The following is a 19723-nucleotide window of genomic DNA, read 5'->3' as shown; positions in this document are numbered from 1 at the left end:
TAATCAATACTTGGAGTTTGTCAGAATTTGTGGATTTTTGTTTGTCCACCCGCCTCTTGAGGATTGACCACAAGTTCTCAATGGGATTATGGTCTGGGGAGTTTCCTGGCCACGGACCCAAAATATCAATGTTTTGTTCCCCGAGCCACTTAGTTATCACTTTTGCCTTATGGCAAGGTGCTCCATCATGCTGGAAAAGGCATTGTTCGTCACCAAACTGTTCCTGGATGGTTGAGAGTAGTTGCTCTCAGAGGATGTGTTGGTACCAATCTTTATTTCATGGCTGTGTTTAGGCAAAATTGTGAGTGAGCCCACTCCCTTGGCTGAGAAGCAACCCCACACATGAATGGTCTCAGGATGCTTCACTGTTGGCATGAAACAGGACTGATGGTAGCGCTCACCTTGTCTTCTCCGGACAAGCTTTTTTCCGGATGCCCCAAACAATCGGAAAGGGGATTAATTCAGAGAAAATTACTTGACCCCAGTCCTCAGCAGTCCAATCCCTGTACCTTTTGCAGAATATCAGTCGGTCCCTGGTGTTTTTCCTGGAGAGAAGTGGCTTCTTTACTGCTCTTCTTGACAGCAGGCCATCCTCCAAAAGTTTGCCTCACTGTGCGTGCAGATGCACTCACACCTGCCTGCTGCCATTCCTGAGAAAGCTCTGTACTGGTGGTGCCCCGATCCCGCAGCTGAATCAACTTTAGGAGACGGTCCTGGCGCTTGCTGGACTTTCTTGTATGCCCTGAAACCTTCTTCACAACAATTGAACTGCTCTCCTTGAAGTTCTTGATATTCCGATAAATGGTTGATTTAGGTGTAATCTTACTGGCAGCAATATCCTGCCTGTGAAGCCCTTTTTGTGCAAAGCAATGATGATGGCACGTGTTTCTTGCAGGTAACCATGGCTGACAGAGGAAGAACAATGATTCCAAGCACCACTCTCCTTTTGAAGCTTCCAGTCTGTTATTTGAACACAATCAGCATGACAGAGTGATCTCCAGCCTTGTCCTTGTCAACACTCACACCTGTGTTAACGAGAGAATCCCTGACATGTCCACTGGTCCTTTTGTGGCAGGGCTGAAATGCAGTGGAATGTTTTGGGGTGGATTCAGTTCATTTGCATGGCAAAGAGGGACTTTGCAATTAATTGCAATTCATCTGATCACTCTTCATAACATTCTGGAGTTTATGCAAATTGCCATCATACAAACTGAGGCAGCAGACTTTGTGAAAATTAATATTTGTGTCTTTCTTAAAACTTTTGGCCACGACTGTAGATACTTTCCTTGCAGAAGCAAATTGAAAAATTCCAGAAAGGAGACCACCCTGTTGAGCAGGTTCTGGAACTGTATGTTGTCTAGAAAAGGCTGGTTTCTCAGTGGACCACGGTTTGTTCCTGGCATATTCTGTTGGTTAAAGTTCTGCTGATTACGAGCTGTTTGGTTGCTCAAAACATTAGCGGAACACAATTTAAACAACCCAGAGAAAATGCCTCCTTGTTGGGGGGGTGCTTGTTGAGATGGGTTTGGTGCTCGTTGCTGACTTGGATGATTGCTTGGGAAAGCACCTTGCTGTTGGGCCTGGGGAGGTTGTACACCTAAGTGATAGGCTTTCTGCAGATGAAAACCTCAGAAACCCTGAGAGAATACCCCCCGGCTGAGAATGTGGACTTGCACTTGTGTGGGAGGTTGCAAGGGAACTGTTGAGGATTACTGGATCAGGGGGTTGACTGTTTGGGGGAACTTGCTCTGGTGGTGGGTTCCCAGATAAGCCACCCACAGAGCCAAATCTAAGAAGTCCTGTTAAAAAACCTTGAGGTTCAGGTTTAGGAGGAGCATGCCCAAGAGGCATTGGAGGTCTCTGATGTTGCTGCATTATGCTACTGATGTGGAGCTGGGGTGAATTAGTGATGCTGGGCCTGTTGTTGACTAGGATTTTCTGGGGGTTTGGATGCATGGACATCCTCACCAGAACCAAATTTCATGATTCCAAAGAACATTCCTCTTTCCGGGTTTGAAGGCTGTTGGGAAGAGACATCATCAGAGGAAAGAAACGGACATTTTAGCTTACTGCCTAAAGATGGCTCCTCCATAGGGTTATCTAAGCTAATATCTGGATACACTGCAACAGGGAGGGCCCTGTGAGAGAACAGGGTTAACTGGTGCAATTAATGAGCTGAAATATTTATTGAAAGGGATAAAGAACCCTGAACTCACTGGTTCTAGTTGGCTAATGGGCTTCCCACTTCTCCCTGGAGGTCATTTTCCCTCTGTGGAGTTCACTACCTCTTCACCTGAAAAAAGTTTACCAAAACAAATTCTCTCAAAAGCGAAAGTGACTGCTGGTGTTTGTGGCATCGTTGCAGAGTCCTGAACTTTGTCACTTGTACTATTTAGAATCTCTGTTCTAATGACTGGTGTATCTTGATTGTGGACTTGTGTCTTGGCATCAGACTGGGAAGGTAAATTGAAGGAAATGTTCTGCTGGGGTGAACTGTAGGAGATACAACAGATACAGGAGCAGGGCTGGTGGATTTTGGAATTAAAGAAAACAGTGTGGATATACCAGATTGGGAAGATGGTGCAGGTGATACTTCTTTAGTTTCTGCAGAACCTGAGCTGGGCTGCTTGGGGCTGAGCTAACCTTGTCAGTGAAGGAACTGAGTAATGAACTCATAGCCTTTTTCACTGGTTTAGGAGAAGCCTCTGTCTGGGTCTCCTCCTTGACATCTCTAGGGGTCCTTGGGTCCTCTCCAGTAGATTATATACTTACGCTGCCCTGGGAAAATAACCTTGATATGGATGACTTGGGAAGGGACCCATACCTGCTTATTTCCTCATCTTTTTCAGCCAGGTAATCTGATACTGTTTCAACTAGGCACTGGAGCTCATCCATGGGATCCATATACTTGTCACGTGGTTCCTCTACTGGAGACAGCATTGCTTCAGGAGCCCATCCTCCCATTTCCACCTTTCCCCTCTTCTTAACCAGATAACTCTGATGCTTGTCTATGTTACTTCCATGGGATGAAGCATGTCTGCCTTGGCCATGGCCCCTCCCATTCTCAGAATGAATGGTCTCTGCTAAGGAGGCAATTTCCTCTAGCTCCTCCTCCGATCGCTTGGAGCAGTGCAGCTCCTCCTCTGAATCGTACCCTAAACCTGTCCTCATTCTGGCAGATTCGTCCCCCTGATACTCTATGTAGTTCTCCAAGGTGTCCCTCAGCATGTTTTTGGCGCACATCCTAGTCTTGTAAAGAAGTCTGTTCTTGTATGGCTTGAGACACGGTGTCATCTGCTCCACCTCGATCTTTAACACCTGGCGCAGCACCAGCTCCCCTCTCTTCTGGCGGAGGAGTGCAAGATTAGGGGGGAAAGGCTCATCTGTGAGTTTCTCTGACTCCAAGTCGGCCAGTCCTCCTGGATTCCAAATCTTTTTCGTCCACTGCCGATCGATAGTGTCATAGCCCACTGGGTAGATGGCAGGTAGGATGCCACTGCATTGTGTGCTTTGGGAGAGTGAGCTGCCTGAGGGCTCAGTGAGAGCTCTCCCCATGCGGAGGATAACATCGTCCTCAGGCCAAAGATTCTCTTCCTTGTCCAGTAACTCGCTCAGCTGATTTCTCCCCTGCTCTTTGTACTTGCTCTCCTAATCCTCCGCACCCATACCATAATCTACAGGGATGATCCTGACCCTCCCTTTATGGTTTATGGCTCTAGTTTAGGTTAATTTATTAAGGTAGAGGTACAATGGGATGTGAGAGGAAACAATAGCAGAAAAGAAAACAATACAAAGATTGCATATTATAACAGGACAAAAAAAGTCAGATAAAGAAAATGTGACAGAGACAATAAGCATTAAATACATACATATGATAAATGTGGTGAATTTGTGTTTATGTGTATGTGAGTATATTGGTAACAGTGTTACTAAGATTGTTTGATATAAGTGCGTTGTGTGTGAGGACCGAAATTCACCTCCTCATTCTGGGGGATTATCAACAACATAAAATCCAAGCTGAATCATCTCTGTCCAAAGTAGTATTACAGACCACATAGAGACATGGTCGAGGAGGGCAATCTCTATTACTAAACCAACACCAGGGTCCCAAAGACCCATATGTGACCACAGCAGGCTAAACTAAGCTCAGTTTCATTAAAACTACCAAAATAAGTTTAGTAAAAGAATACGTCTGAAGAAAAAAAAAAATCCTGGATGTAATCCCACTTTTCTTTTCAGATGTTATGGAATTATCCGGATCAGCTTTCTATCTGTCCACACAGACTGACATTTACCACAATCTCATTGAGCCACATGTTTTACAAAGCAAGTCACACATGTAAGAGTGCAAATAACCATTCTACACTGGATACATGACTGGAGTTAGCAAAGTATTTGTGTTTCATCCTGGAAAACTTCCAAGCAGTTGGACAATTTTGACAATTTTACCATTTTGGTTTAAGACCAAATGTGTTCCTTCTTAACTACAGTGCTTTCAGAAAGTATTCACACCCCACAACTTTATCCACATTTTGTTATTTTACAGCCTGAATTTATAATAGATGAAATTGAGATTTCTTGTCACTGGCCTACACACAACATAGCGAAAGAGGGATACCTAGTCAGTTAACCAACAATATATTCAACTGAATTTTTTGTTCCACATTTAACCCAACTGAATCAGAGAGGTGTGGGGGGCTGCCTTAATCAACACCTATCAACACCTCTTCGGCGCCCGGGGAACAGGGGGTTAACTACCTTGCTCAGGGGCAGAACGACAGATTTGGTACCTTTTTCCTTAATACAAAGTGTTACAGTGCATTCATAAAGTACTCAGACCCCTTCTCTTTGTCCACATTTTGTTACGTTACAGCATTTTCCTAAAATGTATTAAAACAATTAATACATTTTGCAAATTTATTTAAAAAATATCGTATTTACATAAGTATTCAGACTCTTTGCTATGGGACTTGAAATTGAGCTCAGGTGCATCCTGTTTCCATCACCTTTGGTTAGAAAGGTAATCCAACTTTGGCAAAAACCAAGCTATGAGGTTGAAGGAATTGTCCATAGAGCGCCGAGATAGGATTGTGTTGAGGCACAGATCTGGGGAAGGGTACCAAAAACGTTCTGCAGCATTGAAGGTCCAAAAGAACACAGGGGCTGCCATCACTCTTAAATGAAAGAAGTTTGGAACTACCAAGACTCTTCCTATAGCTGACCGCCCAGCCAAACTGAACAATCGGGATGGGGGCCTTGGTCAGGGAGGTGACCAAGAACCCGAGGGTCACTCTGACAGAGTGAGATGAGAGAACCTTCCAGAAGGACAGCCATCTCCGCAGCACTCTACCAAAATCAGGCCTTTATGGTAGAGTGGCCAGACAGAATCCACTCCTCAGTAAAAGGCACATGACAGCCTGCTTGGAGTTAGCCAAAAGGCACCTAAAGGACTCTCAGACCATGAGAAACAAGATTCTCTAGTCTGACGAAACCAAGATTGAACTCTTTGGCCTGAATGCCAAGCGTCACATCTGGAAGGAACCTGGCACCATCCCTATGGTGAAGCATGGTGGCAGCATCATGCTGTGGGGATGTTTTTCAGCGGCAGGGACTGAGAGACTAGTCAGGATCGAGGGAAAGATGAACAGAGCAAAGTACAGAGAGATCCTTGATCAAATCTGCTCAAGAGTGCTCAGGACCTCAGACTGGGGCGAAGGTTCACCTTTCAACAGCACAACAACCTTAAGCACACAGCCAAGATAACGCAGGCGTGGCTTCGGGACAAGTCTCAATGTCCTTGAGTGGCCCAGCCAGAGCCCGGACATGAACCTAATCGAACATTTCTGGAGAGACGTGAAAATAGCTGTGCAGCGATGCTCCCCACCCAACCTGCTTCAACAGGTTGCTTGTCATTATGTCGTATTGTTTGTAGATTGATGAGGGGGAAAAAAACTATTTAATCCATTTTAGAATAAGGCTGTAATGTAACAAATGGGGAAAAAGTCAAGGGGTCTGAATACTTTCTGAATGCACAGTATGTTTGGGGCAAATCCAATAAAACACATTACTGAGTATCACTCTCCATATTTTCAAGCATAGTCGTGGCTGCATCATGTTATGGGCATGGTTGTAATTGTTAAGGACTGGGGAGTTTTTCAGGACAAAAAAGAAGTGGAATGGAGCAAAGCACAGTCAAAATCCTAGAGGAAAATCAGTCGTCTGTCTAACAGACACTAGGAGATGAATTCACCTTTCAGCAAGACAACCTAAAACACAAGGCCACATTTACAAATCTACACTGGAGTTGCTTACCAAGAAGACAGCGAATGTTCCTGAGTGACCAAGTTAGAGTTTGGACTCAAATCTGCTTGAAAATCTATGGCAATACTTGAAAATGGCTGTCTAGCAATGATCAACAACCAATTCAACAGAGCTTGAAGATTTTTGAAAATACTAATGTGCAAATATTGTACAATTCAGGTGTGCAAAGCACTTAGAGACCCAGAAAGCCTCACAGCTATAATCGCTACCATAGGTGATTCTAACATGTATTAACACAGGGTTGTGTATACTTATGTAAATTAGATATACCTCTATACTTAATTTTCAATACATTTGCAAACATTTCAAAAAACTTTTTCACTTTGTCATTATGTATTATTGGTGTAGAGGGATGAGAAAAAAAATCAATGTAGTCCATTTTGAATTTAGGCTGAAACAACACATTGTGGAATAAGTCAAGGGGTATACTTTCTAAAGGCACTGAATGTTAACAAATATATATTCTATTAACTAGATTAAAATTCTATATACAAATTCTATACTAGATCCAATTATATACAAAACACCAAAGATTCAATATCTATTGGGTTAACTTGCACTGTTGCCCACAACATTATTAGATTGAAGAATCACTTCCTTCGGGGGAACTATTTAGATTATTCAAGCAGGTGACATTGTTAACCTCCTTCTTATGCTGTGTTAAAGGATGTGTCCGTGACAAATAACCTGACTAGATTTAAAGCTGCCAACCTTACTTAAGAAATGTGCTTGTATTCTGATGCTTGATTCTGTCATTCTGTACCAGGAGGGTGGATGTCCCCAAATCATCTGAAAGAGGGACACCCTCCAAAAAACAAAAGAGCTAAGCCTCAGGCCCTCAGTTAACTGGGCCTAAATCAAGCCATCAGAACAAACCAACAGAAAATAAATGACTGCACTTCAAAAACTCTATTCATGTCTTAACTCTTCTTCACTGTGTGTCAATATGTATGACTGTAGTATACGTGAGGTGTGCCATCTTTTTTTTTAAAGGTGTGCCATCTTTAATGGCTGAATTTGTATTGTGCATGTGTTTTTGTATTCTGTGTAGGGGCATGTCCTGTATGCTTGTGTGTGTTATTCAGAACCTCTACCTGCTCCCGCGGTGGTCTCTGTAGTCCATGTCAAAGCTGTGCATGGAGTCTGTGCAGGAGTCCAGGTGGTTCTGGAGCTGGGGGCCCATGGGGTACTGGTGCATGGAGGAGTTGGGCTGGGCCGTAGTATGGTAGCGCGGGGGTAAGCTGTTGCTGGTCTCACTGCGGTAGTCACTGTCCCGGTCGTCCACTGCACTGTCATGGTCATCCAGGGCTGTAGAGGGACAACAGGACAAGCTCCACAACACAGAACATCTAGAGACCTCTACATCCTCAAACTGCTAAAATGACTACAGAATCTCCATTCTATACACTGAGGTCAGGAATGATCAGGTAAGAGGGAGGTGAGGAGGGCAAGGGTCATGCACTTTTGAATGCAAGCCAACCAGAAAAAAAACTTCAGTGGGAAGGGGAAAGTGATGCAAGTGAATATATAGGCCATTAAAGACAGAACCCTTAGTTGCTACATCCATTTTTAATTTTTAAGGAAAGTATTCTGAACCCTTGACTTTTTCCACATTTTGTTACGTTACAGCCTTATTCTAAAAAGTATTACATTGAGGGGGGGGGGGGACTAAGTAAAAAAACAGTTAAAAAGAAAAAAGTTTGCTAATTTATTTAGCTAAACACTGAAATATTACATTTACATGAATATTTAGACCTTTACTTTGTACTTTGTTGAAGCAACTTTGGCAGCGATTACAGCCTCGAATCTTCTTGGGTATGACGATACAAGCTTGGCACACATGTATTTGGGGAGTTTCTCCCATTCTTCTCTGCAGATCCTCTCAAGCTCTGTCAGGTTGGATGGGGAGCGTTGCTGCACAGCTATTTTCAGGTCTCCCCAGAGATGTTCGATCACGTTCAACTCCGGGCTCTGACTGGGCCACTCAAGGACATTCAGACTGGTCCAGAAGCCACTCCTGCAGTGTCTTGGCAGTGTGCTTAGGGTCGTTGTCCTGTTGGAAGGTGAACCTTCGCCCCAGTCTGAGGTCCTAAGAACACATTTTCATCAAGGATCTCTCTGTACTTTGCTCTGTTCATCTTTCCCTCAATCCTGACTAGACTCCCAGTCCCTGCCGCTGAAAAACATCCCCACAACATGATGCTGCCACCACCATGCTTCACCGTAGGGATGGTGCCAAGTTTCCTCCGGATGTGACGCTTGGCATTCAGGCCAAAGAGTTCATTCTTGGTTTCATCAGACCAGAGAATCTCTTTTCTCATGGTTTGAGATTCCTTTAGGTGCCTTTTGGCAAACTCCAAGCAGGCTGTCATGTGCCTTTTTACTGAGGAGTGGCTTCCTTCTGGCCGCTCTACCATAAATTCATGATTGGTGGAGTGCTGCAGAGATGGTTTTCCTTCTGGAAGGTTCTCCAATCTCCACAGAGGAACTCCAGAGCTCTGTCAGAGTGACCATCAGGATATTGGTCACCTCCCTGACCAAGGCCCTTCTCCCCCGATTGCTCAGTTTGGCTGGGTAGCCAGATCTAGGAAGACTCTTGATGGTTCCAAACTTCTTCCATTTAAGAATGATGGAGGCCACCGGGCGGGGGGGCATGAAATGCTGCAGACATTTTTTGGTACCCTTCCCCAGATCTGTGCCTCAACACAATCCAGTCTCGGTGCTCTACAGACAACTCCTTCGACTTCATGGCTTGTTTTTGCCCTGACATGCACTGTCAACTGTGGGACATTATATAGTCAGGTGTGCCTTTCCAAATCATGTCCAATCAATTGAATTCACCACAGGTGGACTCTAATCGAGATGTAGAAACATCAAGGATGATCAATGGAAACAGAATACACTTGAGCTCAATTTTGAGTCTCATAGAAAAGGGCCTGAATATTTAGGTTGTTGATAAATTTGCAAAAATTCCAAAAACTTGTTTTCGCTTTGTCATTATGGGGTGTGTCGATTGCTGAGGATTATTTTCAATGTTTTCAAATTTAAAACAAGGCTGTAACGAAATGTGGAAAAAGTCAAGAGGTCTGAATACTTTCTGAAGGCATAGTAACTTATAAATGCCACCTGAGCTTAGATTAACTGTCATACCACATCATAACCCAAAATATAAGCTTGTTATACTCAAATGTTTGTAAACAAACAAAGCATATCCTCAAAACATGGTTAAAACTATCATTTTGACATCATGGACGGTCAGTCCTTGCATATGTCATTGTAAATAAGATTTTGTTCCTGACTTTGCTAGTTAAATAAAGGTTACCGTTTTCATTTATTTATTTTTTATTTTTTAGAAATACATAACTCTGTCTATGAATTTGAGAGGTTACATTTCTCTAGCCCCATTCCTCAGCTTTTTACCAAAAACACAGGCGGGTGACAGCTTTGTTTCAATTAAGGATTCCTGCTTTAAATACAGCCAAAAATGGACACTCCAGTCAAAAAGTGATATTCCAAAATGACTGCGTTAAGTAACTCAATTGCCATGTTGACATAAGGGAATTCTCTCTCCTTAGTGACCCAGACTCAATTTTGGCATCAGACAGGTCCTTTGGATTGCAGTGCTGACCCTGAGCTGAGTGGCCTGCTTAAGGGGACATAGGCCTTTATCGCTCCAGGCTGATATGTGAGATAGATAGATAGCTCAGGACAAACTGATGTATTGATATCTCTAAAAATCAGAGGGGAAAACAAGTTGTCAAGGTGACTGGCAAACAGTGCCCCCCGTCTGTGTGATGATGCGGTTGCATCTCACAGACATTGTTCAAGAAGTCAACTGCAACTATGCTTTATCAAGGTCACCCGCTGACTACAAAAACATAGACCTAGGCCTAACTGCTATTGTCCAGTTATGTTTCCATAGAGGTAGTAATAATAACCATATGTGTTTCCATGTCCTGTGGGGAAATTGATATAGATGATGAAACTCAGATGGCATGAGGTGTAGTGTGATGAGGTGGGGCTGGGGGATATTTCCCCTGGCTGTAGCGACTATTGTTGGTGCTGGAAAACATGCATAAAGCATTGAGGATTGGCCAAGGTGAAGCTTTGGGAAGGTTTAGAATTCATCAGAAAAAGACTGTGTATTACATACTCAGTGTGTCAGTCCATCCGAAATAGTTGCCTGGTGAGGGTGTTGGCGGAGAAGTAAAGTGAGAGGTAGTGGAGAGTATGCAAAAACAGTGCCTGACTTGGGAGGGGGAAGTATGACCATAACATACACAGTGGACAAACAGAGACAACACTAGCAGACATGCATGAACGTGGCATCCCTGTGTTGACATTCTTCATAACTTTGGATAAGTAGTGACTGTTCTGGAAAATTAAGATTGGATAAAAGGCTTACTTGATGTCAACTCTGAGCTAGGAGATTTACACATAACTCAGGAATAGGACAAGGAAATAAATAACATAAAAAGGCCAAACTAATGGAAGACAGAGGGAGCCAAGGCTGATGAGAGAGCTCCATCTAGTGGGATATTATGGGGTGGAAGTCAGTCCCACTCACAGCATTGGGAGGCAGCGGGAGGCATGAGGCGTCTCTGGACCTCATCCTGCAGAGGGTACCAGAGAGAGGAAAGGAGACAACAAGAATTGTGACCTCTAACCATCATAATCCACAAAAACAAAATCATCATCATCATCGTCACCAATCTCAAACTCCTGCATTTGTCATAATATTGTCATCACCACCATGACTTCAATGCCACTGCATGCAATAGTTCGACCTACCATCTACGTTATCACTTCAGAGCACACAGTGATAAACACACGCTCAAGTCAATACAGTACCTAACCAGAGTTTTCTGTGACATGCAAAAGCGAGGTGAGGAAAATGTCAAATGACAACAGGGTTAGTCCCATCTTCCATTTCCATGTATTTTACCGTGTGCTAGTGAATGCAGAGAGCCAAGTGTAATCTGGAGATAAGGTTACAGAATATTCAACCGCATTCTACATAGCCCACCTATAATTTAGCCCAAACAACTACCTCTTTCCCTACTGTATTTAATTAATTAATTAATTTTGCTCCTTTGCACCCCATTATTTGTATTTCTACTTTGCACATTCTTCCATTGCAAATCTACCATTCCAGTATTTTACTTGCTATATTGTATTTACTTTGCCACCATGGCCTTTTTTTTTATTATCTCACCTCATTTGCTCACATTGTATATAGACTTGTTTATACTGCATTATTGACTGTATGTTTGTTTTACTCCATGTGTAATTCTGTGTCGTTGTATGTGTCGAACTGCTTTGCTTTATCTTGGCCAGGTCGCAATTGTAAATGAGAACTTGTTCTCAACTTGCCTACCTGGTAAAAATAAAAGGTGAAATAAAAAATAAATTGTACTGGGAACTTTACAATTTGTATACATAGAGAGGGTATTTTCGAAAATACTTCACCTCTGTAACTGCTTGAAATATAAATTGGTAGAATTTGTTACTACATTTTTGACCTACATGTTCCTGGTGAAATAGCGCCTTAGCATGTAGGGTAGGCCTTACCTCATCATAGATCCTCATAGTGTTGATGCGATCCAGCTTGCCGGTCCAGTACTGCGCCTCGTCATCTGGGATGTCTGATAGAGAGGGGTGCACACACACACAGAGTGGGATGACTGGTGAGCTGCATCCTGCCCTACCCCATACCATCCACTCTCCAACATGCTGCGATTATATATTCATGGTCCTATATAATGAGCCACTTAGGAAAGAGACATTAAAAATAGTTGGCTATGCCCTGAAACTGTACTGTTGGGGGACAGGGACCATGAATGACAGGGCTCCACTGTAGTAATGTTTGTCGTGACAGATGCAAATGATTGCCCAGAAGAGCACAAGACAATGACGTTAGTACTGACAGGGACAGAACTTCACAGTGACATAAGCGCAGAGCACTAGACTTTCTAGAGACTGCAAAACTGTGCAAACCTTAACTTGATGACATTACCAGCCTAACAACTGACAAATGTGCAGACAGGTAAATTATACATTGATGCCTCCTACCAAACCACTGGTCTGTTAGAGCAGACCCCTCTCCCTCCCTGTGACCTGATGTCCCATGATCCTTTACAGAGAGACACTGGACATTAAAGTGTTTCCCCTATATTAATTGAACATTTACCCTATATTAATTTATCATTCCCCTATATTCATTTACAGCAATAAAAAAATCAAAAATCTAGGGGAAATCCTGGACTTTAAAGAGAGCTGAACACAAAAATGCCAGAGGTTCAAAGGCAGATGAAACCAAACCCCTGTCCTGGTGAATGAATGGGATCAGTGGTACACAGAACCCAGACAAACACACAGCCTCCCTTCCCTACCGCTACCTTCAAAGGCCTGCCCTTAAACACCTGAAAGCTGCTCTAGTCCCTCTCACAGACAAACACTTTTAACTTATTGATCTTAGGGGCATGTGTTTAGTCCCCTCCTGTACTCCCTGTTCACCCACGACTGTGTGGCCAAGCACAGTTTTTGATTAATTAATTAATTTGACATAAAAAGTTTTTAAAAAATCTCCCCAATTGGTAGTTACAGTCTTGTTCCATTGCTACAACTCCCGTACTGACTCGGAAGAGGCGAGGGTCGAGAGTCCGGCGTCCTCCAAAACACAACCCTGCCATGCCGCAGTGCTTCTTAAAAAAATGCACGCTTAACCTGGAAGCCAGTGTGTCGGAAAAAACACAGTACACCTGGCGATCGTGTCAGCGTGCATGCACCCGGCCCACCACAGGAGTTGCTAGTGCATGATGGGACAAGGCTGGCACACAGCTGGAATCGAACCAGGATCTGTAGTAACGCACCTTAGACCGCAGCACCACTCAGAAGGCCTTTTATTTTTTACTTTAGTTTATTTAGTGAATATTTTCTTAAACTGCATTTTTGGTTAAGGGCATGTAAGTAAGCATTTCACGGTAAGGTCTACTACACCTGCTGTATTCAGCGCATGTGACAAAAAAAAAGTTATTTGATGCACACCGACACCAATACTGGCAAAGTTAAGGGACAGCGATGTAGAAAGTGATCCGTAAATTACATAACTGTTCCTTCTCAGTGAAGAGATGAGAGCGGCTGCATCCAAAAGGCTCGCTACGCAACCTGCTGGGATTTCAACCAATCACTATCAGGTGTGGTGGCATATGTTAAAGCACAGGTCACTGGAGAAGGCTACTACTGTATAATCATTACTGTATTGTGCCCTATACATGTACCTATAACATTTCAGCATCATACATCATACCAACTGTAGCTACTGTAACTGTAGACACAGTTTGATGGACAATAGACCCTGGTACACAGTACAGAATCAACAAAAACATTTAAAGAGATAACATATGATATAAAATAGATATCCTATGGGAAGCTAAGTGCCCAACAGAAACATTGTGATCAATATAACATTTTACCAAAGGGCAGCTCAAAGTGGGAGTCCAGAAGAACCTGGTGGTGTGTTGGGTTCTTGGTGCCGTAGATCTCATCAGCCTTCATCAAAACCTCAGCATCCAGGAAGGTCCAGTCCCCTGAGCCCTCCTGAGGGAAGAGAAAGGGCTAGGTCAGAGGTCATAGACAGAGAGACCAGATGAAACTAACTGGGAGGTGAACCAGTGCCCAAACTACTCTGTACATGTTTTATAGCAAATTTGAACTGTGTGTTGTAAATGTTGGTTTTCAACATCGGAGCTGAATGTGTGTTCTCTAAATGTTTTGGCCAGTTGTGTTGGTGGTGTGTAACGTTGTATGAGTGCATCATCTGCCCCTCTCACCTCCTCTGACTGGCGGATGCTCTTAAGGGGGATCCAGGCAGTCCCCAGCATGGTGTCCCAGATAAGGCCTTTGTTCCACACCTCCACAATGAGGCCCAGGTCCAAACAGTTGATCTCACTGGAGAAACAGGAGAGAGAAGCAATAAAGGAGAGGGGGTCATAATCAACTCTCATTCAATACAGACACACAGTTTAATAGAGCGACAGATCAATAGAAAGAAAGCGACACAGTGATCGTCTAACAAATGTATAATGGTTTCATTCAGTATGTGTTGAGTCACCTCCATGACATTGAAATAATTATTACAGAAACTAGAGCTAAGCGCCGTCTGGCTGTTCACTGATCCCTTGGTCTTTGATTAGGCCTATGCATCATGTCAGATGTCGTGATGCCTTCCATCCTTAATTTGCCATTGAAAAGGATGCAAATACAGCTTGCTGACAATAAAAGAGCATCTCACTTGAAAGCGACCACTGCTCATAATTTCTTCATCTCATTTGCGGCACTTCAAAAGGAAGATGAGAGAAGAGATACTTATCAAAAGTGCACTGCCCTCAGTAAAGGTGGCAGTAAGAGCGAGCCCAGGTGCAAACAAAAATATTCTAAACCACTAACACTAAAGGCGATGTACCAAATGAAGACAACACTATTACTGTAATGAGCAGACCAATCACCTTCACATCTCTTTGGCTCTTACGTGGCCACAGTGAATGTAAACATGTACTTGTATAAACTACTTACAGTCATATAGTACTTTTATAAAACAAATATAAAACGAATGAGTAGACAATTTTTAACATTTCATAAAAAATATTAAACCAAGACTCTTTTTTGATCAATCACACACCGACTTCACTTTGAGCTCTCTCTATCGTTCCGCATCATGGAAACACAAATTAAAGAACCCATAGACCCACTCCACCATGAAAACAGCATTCAAAAATCCATTAATAGAGAGATAGAGTAGATAGATCAGTAGAAAGACAGCGACACAGTGATTGTCTAATAAATGGATAATGGTTTCATTCACTATGTTTTGAGCTACCTTATCCCAGACCTGCTTTTTTTGGACTCTCTCTCTACCGCACCTGCTGTCTATAACTCTGAATGATCAGCTATGAAAAGCCAACTGACATTTTCTCCTGAGGTACTGACCTGTTGCACCCTCTACAACCACAGTGATTATTATTATCTGACCCAGCTGGTCATCTATGAACGTTTGAACATCTATAATCTCCACACGGCAGAGCCAGAAGAGGACTGGCCACCCCTCAGAGCCTGGTTCCTCTCTGTTTCTTCCTTAGGTTCCAGCCTTTCTAGGGAGTTTTTCCTAGCCACCATGCTTCTACATCTGCATTGCTTGCTGTTTGGGTTTTAGGCTGGGTTTCTGTACAGCACTTTGTGACATTGGCTGATGTAAAAAGGGTTTTATAAATACATTTGATTGATTAAATAATGTTCCATTTGAGCTCCCCATTGTTTGTGGAGTGAGATGGGAATGAACAGGCTCCTGCAGCACAGGGACACAAAGGCTTTGGAAAACGCTTGAAAATAAGCACTACACAGAACACACCTTGTATTCTACTGCATTTATTATTTTTCCCATTACTTTCTAAAAGACACTCCAAAAGCAGGGGTAGGATGGAGTAATGCCTAACTGATTATCTCCATGGCAACCAGATGAGTGTTTTGAGGCTTCATTCAACCATTTTTCTATGGCTGGCCATGCTTTCCACCTGGCTACCCTTACCCCGGTCAACAGCTCTGCAACCCCACAGCATCTTGCCCAAGCCTCCTCCATTTCTCCTTCACCCAAATACAGATAGCTGATGTTCTGAAAGAGCTGCAAAATCTGGACCCCTACAAATCAGCTGGGTTAGACAATCTGGAACCTCTCTAAAATTATCAGCCGCAATTGTTGCAACCCCTATTACTAGTCTGTTCAACCTCTCTTTCGTATCGTCCGAGATCCCTAAAGATTGGAAAGCTGCCGCAGTCATCCCCCTCTTCAAAGGGACCCAAACTGTTACAGACCTATATCTATCCTACCCTGCCTTTCTAATGTCTTCGAAAGACAAGATAAACAGATCACCGACCATTTCGAAACCAACTGTACCTTCTCCGCTATGCAATCTGGTTTCCGAGCGGGTCATGGGTGTACCTCAGCCACGCTCAAGGTCCTAAACGATATCATAACCGCCATCGATAAAAGACAATACCGCGCAGCCGTCTTCAATGACCTGGCCAAGGCTTTCGACTCTGTCAATCACCGCATTCTTATCGACAGACTCAACAGCCTTGGTTTCACAAATGACTGCCTCGCCTGGTTCACCAACTACTTATCAGATAGAGTTCAGTGTGTCAAATCGGAGGGCCTGTTGTCCGGACCTCTGGCAGTCTCTATGGGGGTGCCACAGGGTTCAATTCTCGGGCCGACTCTTTTCTCTGTATACAGTGCCTTGCGAAAGTATTCGCCCCCCTTGAACTTTGCGACCTTTTGCCACATTTCAGGCTTCAAACATAAAGATATAAAACTGTATTTTTTTGTGAAGAATCAACAACAAGTGGGACACAATCATGAAGTGGAACGACATTTATTGGATATTTCAAACTTTTTTAACAAATCAAAAACTGAAGAATTGGGCGTGCAAAATGATTCAGCCCCCTTAAGTTAATACTTTGTAGCGCCACCTTTTGCTGCGATTACAGCTGTAAGTCGCTTGGGGTATGTCTCTATCAGTTTTGCACATCGAGAGACTGAAATTTTTTCCCATTCCTCCTTGCAAAACAGCTTGAGCTCAGTGAGGTTGGATGAGAGCATTTGTGAACAGCAGTTTTCAGTTCTTTCCACAGATTCTCGATTGGATTCAGGTCTGGACTTTGACTTGGCCATTCTAACTCCTGGATATGTTTATTTTTAAACCATTCCATTGTAGATTTTGCTTTATGTTTTGGATCATTGTCTTGTTGGAAGACAAATCTCCGTCCCAGTCTCAGGTCTTTTGCAGACTCCATCAGGTTTTCTTCCAGAATGGTCCTGTATTTGGCTCCATCCATCTTCCCATCAATTTTAACCATCTTCCCTGTCCCTGCTGAAGAAAAGCAGGCCCAAACCATGATGCTGCCACCACCATGTTTGACAGTGGGGATGGTGTGTTCAGGGTGATGAGCTGTGTTGCTTTTACGCCAAACATAACGTTTTGCATTGTTGCCAAAAAGTTCAATTTTGGTTTCATCTGACCAGAGCACCTTCTTCCACATGTTTGGTGTGTCTCCCAGGTGGCTTGTGGCAAACTTTAAACAACACTTTTTATGGATATCTTTAAGAAATGGCTTTCTTCTTGCCACTCTTCCATAAAGGCCAGATTTGTGCAATATACGACTGATTGTTGTCCTATGGACAGAGTCTCCCACCTCAGCTGTAGATCTCTGCAGTTCATCCAGAGTGATCATGGGCCTCTTGGCTGCATCTCCGATCAGTCTTCTCCTTGTATGAGCTGAATGTTTAGAGGGACGGCCAGGTCTTGGTAGATTTGCAGTGGTCTGATACTCCTTCCATTTCAATATTATCGCTTGCACAGTGCTCCTTGGGATGGGAAATCTTTTTGTATCCAAATCCGGCTTTAAACTTCTTCACAACAGTATCTCGGACCTGCCTGGTGTGTTCCTTGTTCTTCATGATGCTCTCTGCGCTTTTAACGGACCTCTGAGACTATCACAGTGCAGGTGCATTTATACGGAGACTTGATTACACACAGGTGGATTGTATTTATCATCATTAGTCATTTAGGTCAACATTGGATCATTCAGAGATCCTCACTGAACTTCTGGAGAGAGTTTGCTGCACTGAAAGTAAAGGGGCTGAATAATTTTGCACGCCCAATTTTTCAGTTTTTGATTTGTTAAAAAGTTTGAAATATCCAATAAATGTCGTTCCACTTCATGATTGTGTCCCACTTGTTGTTGATTCTTCACAAAAAAATACAGTTTTATATCTTTATGTTTGAAGCCTGAAATGTGGCAAAAGGTCGCAAAGTTCAAGGGGGCCGAATACTTTCGCAAGGCACTGTACATCCATGATGTCGCTCTTGCTGCTGGTGATTCTCTGATCCATCTCTATGCAGACGACACCATTTTGTATTCTTCTGGCCCTTCTTTGGACACTGTGTTAACAACCCTCCAGACGTGCTTCAATGCCATACAATACTCCTTCAGTGGCCTCCAACTGCAAGTAAAACTAAATGTATGCTCTTCAAACAATTGCTGCCCGCACCCGCCCGCCCGTCTTGCATCACTACTCTGGACAGTTTCTGACTTAGAATATGTGGACAACTACAAATATCTAGGTGTCTGGTTAGACTGTAAACTCTCCTTCCAGACTCACATTAAGCATCTCCAATACAAAATTTAATATAGAAACAAAGCATAATTTCGCAACAAAGCATCCTTCACTCATGCTGCCTAGCATACCCTCGTAAAACTGACTATCCTCCCGATCCTGGACTTCGGCGATGTAATTTACAAAATAGCCTCCAACACGCTACTCAGCAAATTGGATGTAGTCTATCACAGTGCCATCCATTTTGTCACCAAAACCCCATGTACTACCCACCACTGCGACCTGTATGCTCTCGTTGGCTGGCCCTCGCATCATATTCATCGCCAAACCCACTGGCTCCAGGTCATCTATAAGTCTTTGCTAGGTAAAACTCTGCCTTATCTCAGCTCACTGGTCACCATAGCAGCACCCACCCGTAGCACGTGATCCAGCAGGTATATTTCACTTGTCATCCCCAAAGCCAACTCCTCCTTTGGCCGCCTTTCATTCCAGTTCTCTGCTGCCAATGACTGGAACGAATTGCAAAAATCACTGAAGCTGGAGTCATATCTCCCACACTAACTTTAAGCGTCAGCTGTCAGAGCAGCTTACCGATCATTGCACCTGTACACAGCCCATTCGTACATAGCCCACCCAACTACCTCATCTCCATGTTGTCATTTATTTTTTTGCTCCTTTGCACCCCAGTATCCCTACTTGCACATTCATCTTCTGCACATCTATCACTCCAGTGTTTAATTGCTAAATTGTAATTATTTCGCCACCATGGCCTTACCTCCCTAATCTTACTACATTTGCACAGACTGTATATAGATTTTCTATTGTGTTTTTGACTGTACGGTTGTTTATACCATGTAACTCTGTGTTGTTGTTTGTGTCGCACTGCTTTGCTTTATCTTGGCCAGGTCGCTGTTGTAAATGAGAACTTGTTCTCAACTGGCCTACCTGGTTAAATAAATAAATAAAAATTCAAGCACAGAAACATTAAGGCTCTCCTCTATGTCACTTCCTGGAGCACCCTGTTGTGGAAACAGTGAGAGACAACACAATCAAAGACAACACCATCACAGTCAGTGTAAACATAAGCCATCAGTTCAATGAGACAATCTCATGAAGGCTCTTAAACATTACATAGGCCAAGCTCTAGCAGTGAACACAAAACATTTTTGTGTATTTGTATCCCTAAAGAACAATATCCATCTCTAATGACAGAGCAGCATAGCACAGGAG

General features: G+C 43.2%; 1 protein-coding gene across 3 annotated transcripts in view; it reads right to left on the bottom strand.

Moving 5' to 3' along the window:
* Positions 1 to 19723, bottom strand: part of LOC109874011 (protein unc-13 homolog B-like) — a 124731-nt gene that overhangs the window by 67144 nt on the left and 37864 nt on the right. For all 3 annotated transcript variants that reach the window (XM_031809139.1, XM_031809138.1, XM_020465747.2), the window contains exons 4-8: positions 14154 to 14271; positions 13797 to 13920; positions 11893 to 11966; positions 10889 to 10934; positions 7416 to 7629 (exon numbers count right to left, since the gene is read on the bottom strand). In XM_031809139.1, coding sequence (XP_031664999.1) covers positions 7416 to 7629; positions 10889 to 10934; positions 11893 to 11966; positions 13797 to 13920; positions 14154 to 14271 — 576 coding nt within the window. The remainder of the gene's footprint in view (positions 1 to 7415; positions 7630 to 10888; positions 10935 to 11892; positions 11967 to 13796; positions 13921 to 14153; positions 14272 to 19723) is intronic.

The sequence above is a fragment of the Oncorhynchus kisutch genome, linkage group LG29, assembly GCF_002021735.2.
Source record: "Oncorhynchus kisutch isolate 150728-3 linkage group LG29, Okis_V2, whole genome shotgun sequence".
NCBI classification, from domain to species: domain Eukaryota; kingdom Metazoa; phylum Chordata; class Actinopteri; order Salmoniformes; family Salmonidae; genus Oncorhynchus; species Oncorhynchus kisutch.
Note: the sequence above shows the minus strand (reverse complement) of the source record. Positions and strands in the feature narration are given on the sequence as shown.